General features: G+C 36.3%; 1 protein-coding gene across 1 annotated transcript; it reads right to left on the minus strand.

Moving 5' to 3' along the window:
* Window positions 1-5,982: 5,982 nt before the first annotated feature.
* On the minus strand, window positions 5,983-8,095 carry LOC101971402 (olfactory receptor 7E178-like). The gene has a single exon (XM_078029044.1). The coding sequence runs from the start codon at window positions 6,996-6,998 to the stop codon at window positions 6,147-6,149; it is 852 nt and encodes a 283-aa protein (XP_077885170.1). The 5' UTR covers window positions 6,999-8,095; the 3' UTR covers window positions 5,983-6,146.
* Window positions 8,096-8,372: the final 277 nt, after the last annotated feature.

Raw genomic sequence — 8,372 nt, forward strand, 5'->3', positions numbered from 1 at the left:
GGATAACTAGGTCATTTGGTAATTCCATTCCTAGTTTTTTGAAGAATCTCCATACTGCTTTACAGAGTGATTATACTAATTTTCAATCCCACCAACAATGTATGAGTATACCCTTTGCCACAAATCCTCACCGACACTTATTACTATTTTTATTCTTGATAATTGTCATTCTGATTCAAGTGAGAGGAAATGTCAATGTAATTTTGATTCACATTTCCCTTGTGGCTAGGGATATTTAACCTGTTTCAAAAATATTTTTTGGGTCATTTGTATTTCTTCTTTTTAGAAGTACTTATATAGCTCTTTTGCCCATTTATAAATTTGGTTATTTAGTGTTTGCTATTAAGATTTTTGAGTTTGTAATATATTCTGGATATTAATTCCCTGTCAGAGGAGCAGCTGGCAAATATCTTCTCCCATTCTATAGGCTCTTTCTTCACATTCTTCCTTCCTTTGCTGTGAATAAGTTTTTGTTTGTTTGTGTAATATTTATTTTTTAGTTGTAGTTGGACACAATAATTTTACTTTATTTATTTATTTTTAAGTGGTGCTGAGTATCATACCCAGGGCCTCGCATGTGCTAGGCAAGTGTTCTACTGCTGAGCCACATCCCTAGGCCCTGTGAATAAGTTTTTAATTTAATACTATCCAATTATTGATTTTTTATTTTATTTCTTGCACTTTAGAAGTCTTGTAAATGCAGTCAGTGCCTGTATAAATATGTTGGAATATAAATTCTATGTATTCTTCTAGCCATTGCAGAGTTTTTGGTCTAATTCCTAGGTCTTTCACCAACTTTTGTGAGTTTGCCTTTGTGTAGGGTGAAACACTGGGATCTAGTTCCATTCTTCTGCATGTGTATATCCAACTTTCCCTACACAATTTGTTACAGAGTTATAAGGGGCACCATTGTCAAGTATCAGGAACTTATGTGGGTTTGTCTCTGTGTCTTCTATTCTAATCCATTGGTCTTCATGTATGCATTAGTGTTGATGCCATGGTGGCATTGTTACTATAGCTCTGTAGTATAATTTAAAGTCCAGTATCATGATGCCCCGAACATCAACCTTTTTCTCCAGATTGCTTTGGTTGTTCTGGGTCTCCTATTCTAAAGGATTGAATTTTAAAAGTATTTTTTTAGTTCTGTGAAAAAAATGTTATTGATATTGGGGATTGCATTGCACAGAATCTGTATAGCACTTTTGTTAGTATGCCCATTTTGACAATATTAATTCTGTCTCTCCAAGAACATGGGAGTTCTTTCCAGCTTCTAACATTTTCAATTTCTTTCTTTGGTATTCTAAAATTTTCATTATGGAGATCTCTTACCTCCCTGGACTTATTACCAAATGATTTTTCCTTGAGATTATTGTAAATTGAAAAATTTTGCTGTTTTTTTGTCAGCAGATTCATTATTGGCACATAAGAAAGCAATTGATTTACATATTGAGTTTCACACAGCCATAAAGAAGAATAAAATTATGGTATTTACTGGTAAATGAATGACCTGGAGAACATGCTAAGTGAAATAAACCAGACCCAGAAAATTAAGGATCAAATGTTTTCTCTCATATGCAGAAGCTAGACCAAAATTTAAAAAAAAAGAGGAGGAAATGAAATTAACAATTACTAATTATGTAAATTAACAGTTACTAATTATGCTATGTACATATATGAATATACCACAGTGAATTCCAACTTAATGTACATCTGTAAAGTACTAATTTTTTTAAAAGTAGGAATAAATATACAGAAAATCAGTACAGTAGAGAGGAGAGGAATGGGGGAGGGAGACAGGAAGGCAAAAGGGAGGTACTGAGGACAGAAATGGAGCAAATATTTCATGTATGTACATTAAAATGAACCCCAATATTATATATAATTCATTAATTTTTAAAATGTGTTTTGGGGGTGGAGGCATGCCTGGATAAATCCCTATATGACTTCCATTTTCACAGCATGAGATTCTTTGTATAATGTGCCCTGGGCTTGTTGAATATCCAGGTATTGGTACTTTATTCAACAGGTTTTCTCTGCTCTTCCCAGTATCAGCACCACTTTGAGAGAAGGCACTAAATCCTATTTACTAAATACTTAAGTTCAAAGTCATCTGCTGATCAACCTTAGGGAAAACAAAAACTTGCTGAAAATAGTCTCCATACTTCCTTAATCCAGGTATACAATTATTGTAACACTCTGGAATAGATTGATAAATAAGCTATTAAAGACAGTGAAATTACTATATATATATATATATATATATATATATATATATATATATATATATATACATAGGGGTTGAAAAGGGGAGAAGAAAAATAAGCAAAAAAAGAAAGGGAAGAATAATACACACCGAGGTAAAAAGAAGAAAATGATGGATGGAGAATGGATTTGAGGCAGCTACAAGTAATTTAGGAGGGAAAAGAGAATCTAAGAAGAACAAGTGTAAATAAACTACTCCAAGAAAATGAAGATAAAGTGATTCCAGTTAATATTTTAAATACAGTTAATACTTTAAATACAGATAAAACATTAGAAGAAATACAATCAAATGGGTTAAGGACACAATGTCAACTACTAGTACATTTATCAATCCAGAATGAAGAATAACATATGCAAGGTCAAATTTGACTTTAGAGCTAATTATAATAATCCAGGCCAAAGTGGAGAAATTTCTTTTTGAGTTTTCCTCGTTTGGATTTCATCAGGATTTGGGACCTTTAGAAAATGTCCACCAATCAGAGCAACTAAGAACAGAGCAGGGAGGAAGAGCAGGAAGAAAAGATAAACATTAAACAGAGACATGAGGTGGGAAGGAAAATGGAAATTGCATGAAAATGGAGGGAGACCCTCATTGTTATACAAAATTACATATAAGAGGTTGTGAGGGGAATGGGAAAAAAACAAGGAGAGAAATGAATTACAGTAGATGGGGTAGAGAGAGAAGATGGGAGGGGAGGGGAGAGAGGATAGTAGAGGTTAGGAAAGGTAGCAGAATACAACAGTTACTAATAGAGCATTATGTAAAAATGTGGATGAAACCAATATGATGCTGCAATCTGTATTTGGGGTAAAAATGGGAGTTCATAACCCACTTGAATCTAATGTATGAAATATGATATGTCAAGAGCTTTGTAATGTTTTGAACAACCAATAAAAAAAGGAAAAAAACCGTAATAAAAAAAAAGAAAAGAAAATGTCCACCACTCTTCAGCTTTGAATGCTGCTAGAAGTGCTGGGGTACAAGAGCTACTTCCCTGGTTGCTATATATTTATCACCAACCAGTTCTTGTTCATTAGCCCTTCAAGAAAGCAAGCATGAACCTGCATGCTTGAAGGAGGCTGTACTGTATCTGCTGGCTGTTTCTACTGGATCCAGTGCAGTGCTCAAGGCTGTCACACTGATTGCTATGGGACACTGTGTACCTATTCACCTCCAAAGGGGTTTCTTTTAAAAATCAGAGGCAGGTGGCTGTCTGAAAGTGTGAGACCTGTTATCTGGGGCTGTCTGTGCTTGGTTTGTGGTGCAGAAGCCTTCTCCTTGGCTGATGTGGATCCCTAGGGTACCATCTCTGATTCAGGTGCAGAGTTAGTTGACCCACCTGCATCTGAGTTCCTGGTGCCCATGGCAGTGAATCGCTGGTGCCTGCTGCCCTCTGTTGGGACTTTTTGGAGCAGTCATATCAAAGCACTTGGTGGCCACCTGCACCTGTGGGGCCTGTGGGTGAAGGCTGTCTGCAGCACAGAATCCTCCAATGAGGCTGATAGAGATGACTGAAGTACTGTCCCTGTGACTGGGATAGACAGTGGGTAGCCAGCCTGCAACTGAGCTCTTTCTACCTATGGTTGTTAATCATTGACACCTGCTCCCTCAATTGGCACTGACTCAGGGCGATGCAGTTGAAACACCTTGCAGGTGCCTATAGGTTGAGACTTTTTGTGAACTATCCATGGCCTCCATTATAAATGGTGCCACTCACTAGGGTTTTAGCTGTCACCATAATGGGGATAGCATATCATTTGGCCCATCATTACCTGAGCTCCTGCGGAGGCTGTGTGGAGCATCTAGGTTAGGGCTGGATCTCCCTGGGAATCAGCTCCATCCCAACTCTCTTATCTACAGAGAGAGGGAGTGGGGTTCAGTAACTTTCAGCTAACAGTCATCCTCAAGATCCCTCTAGATGGATGACTGAGACAACCAATTCAGAGATATGCCCTTTGGTCTCATCTGTTGCTATCTGCAGGTGGGGAGAAGCTGTGTTAATTTAATTTCTCCTAGGGAACCTGGCTGGTTGTGGATGCCATGCCTGGTGCAGCTTCAGTCCACCACGTGGGTTAAACTGCTTAATCTCCTGCACTGTCTTTGTTGTTCTTGTCCTATTTTAACTTGGTCTGCTTTTCTTTACAGTTGCTGTAAAGGAGGTAAGCCATGTGCTTTTCCTCTCTTTCTGTCTGTGTTACTCCTCCCGTCTGACCCCATCATTAGTCAAGGTTTAGGATCAAGGAATAATGTCCTTGTTTCTGACTCTGATAATCAAACTCCAAGTCTCTCTGGTCTCCAACTGTCCAATATTGAGTTCTGAAGTCTGTACTCTATCATCCACTTCTCTGGTCAGCTGTTCTTTAGTGTCTTCCTCATCAACACACAATATGTGGCACATAAGCAATGTTTAGAGCCAAATAAATATTTTGACATTATTTTTTTAAGAATGTAGAATTTAATCACTAAGGAAATAGTAAGTCTACTGGTAAATATAATTGTCAAGGGACACTGGAAACTTAGAATGATATTGAAAGTCTACAATGTGTCTCATCCCAAGCAACAACGTTTTCCTATCCATTCTCTTTGTATCTCTTTTGATATTTTTAGAGCTTATAAAAAATCTCTGGCAAGGTTGGAATAATTGAATGCTGTAGATGTTGTTAAGTGAAAGAACAGGAGATTTGTGTCTATGACACAGGCACAGTCACGTTCAATCTTGCCCCTTATTCTATGGCACATTCCTGAATAGGAGGAAAGCACACTCAGAAATGCACCACATATGTTGCATCCATGCCAATTATGTTCAGGATTTGTGTACAATGCAATGGCCTATTTGATGCTCAACACACATTTTAATTTTTGTTGTCCATGGTCCCACAAATGGTATAGTCTCTGGGAAATCAGAAATTCAAGAGAATTAATCATTTCTCTGCAAATACACAGCATATACTTATTTAAGGACCAAATTAAAGAGCAACATTATAGAAATAGGAATGCAATAAGTTCAGATTGCAAGACATTTTAGTTAAATGATATGATATCACTTATTATTAATAATAACTATCTCACTTACATTTGTCCTTATTTTATACTTTGATCACATATTTATTACACATCACCCATTATCTTTTTAATCCATACTCAATGTAGTTGTGTCAACTGGAATCCAACTCAGATGATAAAGCTGAGTCTCAACCTGCTCTATGTCCACAAAATAATAAGTTGAGCCAACAGCAGTCAAAGGTAAGTTGCTGAATTGAAATTTAATATCTAAAGCACCAAGCAATAGAATCAACGCACCTAGTTTCAAACCCTGCTTAACGGGAAAAAAAGTAAGTTGTTGGTCTCAGAGTTAAGATGCAATAATCTTTTTCATTGCTTCCCAGACACCAGAATATTTTAAACAGAGGTTCATAGATCTTAATTGTAAACTTTTCTCAGTTTCCTAAGTAGAAATAAAATCGAGATCTGATCACATTAATCAAATCAAGTGGGCCAATTACAAGAATGAAGGAGATGTGGACAGTCTCTAGGATATCCTAGAACAGGAGAAAGAGGGAGATCTGTGCTGAATTATTTTGCACCCACTTTTTGTTTTATCTTTTCTTCTGACCTCAGCCATTCTTCCTATATTGATGCAGACTAGATGTTTAGCTTTGCTGTATTTTAAACATAGGTCTACTGATAAATATAATTTATCATGGATTGAAATCCTCTTACTTTAGTTACATGAAGATAACCTGATTCATTATTTTGTCAATTCTTTCTATGCTTGAATAGGTCCCAGCCAGATGCAGTAGTTTCTGACATTAGACTGTTCTGCTATAAACTCTCTTCAGGGCGCTTTTAATGTCCCTGTTCCTCAGGCTGTAGATGATGGGATTCAGCAGGGGGTGACCACAGTGTACATCACTGAGGCCACTGCACCCTTCCTGGGAGAATGTGATACAGCTGATCCAAGGTACACTCCAAAGCCTGTTCCATAAAATAAGCAAACTGACAGGTGAGAACCACAGGTAGAGAAAGCTTTAAATTTCCCACCTGAGGAAGGAATTTTCAGAATAAAGGAAATAATTTTATAATAAGAGAAAAAAATACCTGAAATGGAAAAAATACCAAACATGGTGCCAACAAAATATTTGACAATATTTTTAGAGAAGTTATCAGAACATAATAGATTAAGGAGTTCAGAAGGGTCACAGAAACAGTTAGAAACTTCTACATCCTTGAAGTTGGTAAATTGTAAGATAGTCAAATTATGCAGCTGGGAGTCCAAAAGGCTAACCAAAAAAGATGTCAAAACTAATAAGCCACAGAATGGAGGGTTCATAATGACTGAGTAATGCAGGGGGTGACAGATAGCCATAAAATGATCAAAGGCCATCACAGTCAGAAGCATATCATCCATACATGCAAAAATGGCAAAAAGAGACATTTGTGTCAGGCAGCCCACATAGGAGATGACTCTGTTGTGAGTTTGGATGTTCACAATCATCTTTGAGACCGTGGTGGAGATAAAGAATATGTCAGCCAACGACAGGCTGGAGAGGAAGAAGTACATGGGTGTGTGGAGGTGGGAGTCAGAGCTGATGGCCAGGATGATGAGCAGGATCATAAGCACTGTGACCAGGTACATGGACAGGAACAGTCCAAAGAGGAAGGGCTGCAATTCTGGATCACCTGAGAATTCCATAAAATAAAATTCTAAAATGTGTGTTAGATTTTGTGTTGCCATAGTGCTAGAACACCTTTAGATAGGAAAAAGGATAGGAAAAAAGCAAAAATATAAATGGGCACCCAGGACCCTGTATATATTTAAACTTTAGTGAAGTATTCACACTTGAGGTCTATACACAAAAAGTACTCAATTGTGGAAATTTTAATCTTCTTAGTCTCTTTCTCCATTGCAGGCTCTTCTATCCACACCCATTTTAGAGGCATTGACTGGAACAATGTTAGAAATTTAGGAGCATTATCAGTCTTCACTGATACATGGATTGAAATCCTCTTACTTTAGTTACATGAAGATAACCTGCTTCAATACTTTGTCAGGTCTTGCTATGCTTGAATTTGGGGGAAATGCAAAAGAGAAAAAAAAACAGGTATAATGAAAACTCACACAGGCAATTTCCACATCTGTAAAGTGGGTATAATATATAACTACTTTATATGGTGTTGTAAGAAAGTAGTTAAAAAACTTTAAATACTCTGACATGTGAATGCTAATTTTGGACCAGATAAAATTAGGGAATGAAGGGAGGGAAGGGGGCTTGTTGGTAAGAAGGATGGGAGAATCAATCAGACATTATCACCCTAGGTGCATATATGATTACATGACCCATGTAACTCTACATCCTGTGCAACCAGACTAATGAGAAGTTATACTGCATTTATGTATGATGTGTCAAAATGCACTCTACTGACATGTATAACTAATTAGAGTAAATAAAAATATTTTAAAATCATTTAAATAACATAACTTGTGGTTCTCAGTCTCATTAATTCATTTACCTGTGGATATTTTAGAATATCCAGATACCCTAGCCTCACACTAAAATCAATTTTATCAGAATTGCATTTGAAATTTGGAGCAGTTTCTTCTTAACAAGCATTGAGAACCAATGCCTTAGAATATTTCCTGGCACTTAGAACATTCCCTATGAGTATCAACAATTCTTATGAATAATACACACTGTCTACATAAAAGTACAAACATTTGATAATATTCACATCAGGACTAACATTTGATATAGTCATATATAATTATCTAAGAAATTTAAGTTCTTGGTATCTCTACAGGAATTCATTCTTTGTACATATGTCCCCAAACACAGCTACAGTCAAAAGTTGGGTGGGTATAATTTCTTATCAGTGTTTTCATGTCAATATTGATTTATATATTAATAAATTGATTTATTTTTAAAATTTATGAAAAAAGTACCTAGTGTTCATCTAAGTAATCTAAACACAATACCTATTGCATGTGAAATATACTAGTTCACATTAACATGTATTTTTAAGTCTCTCTGTGAAGGTCATTTAATCTTGTCCTTGAATAAATCTATAATCTCTTTGATGAGAGACTTCTAAATAAATAAATAATAATTAC

Source organism: Ictidomys tridecemlineatus, chromosome 2, assembly GCF_052094955.1.
Source record: "Ictidomys tridecemlineatus isolate mIctTri1 chromosome 2, mIctTri1.hap1, whole genome shotgun sequence".
Classification (NCBI taxonomy): Eukaryota; Metazoa; Chordata; class Mammalia; order Rodentia; family Sciuridae; genus Ictidomys; species Ictidomys tridecemlineatus.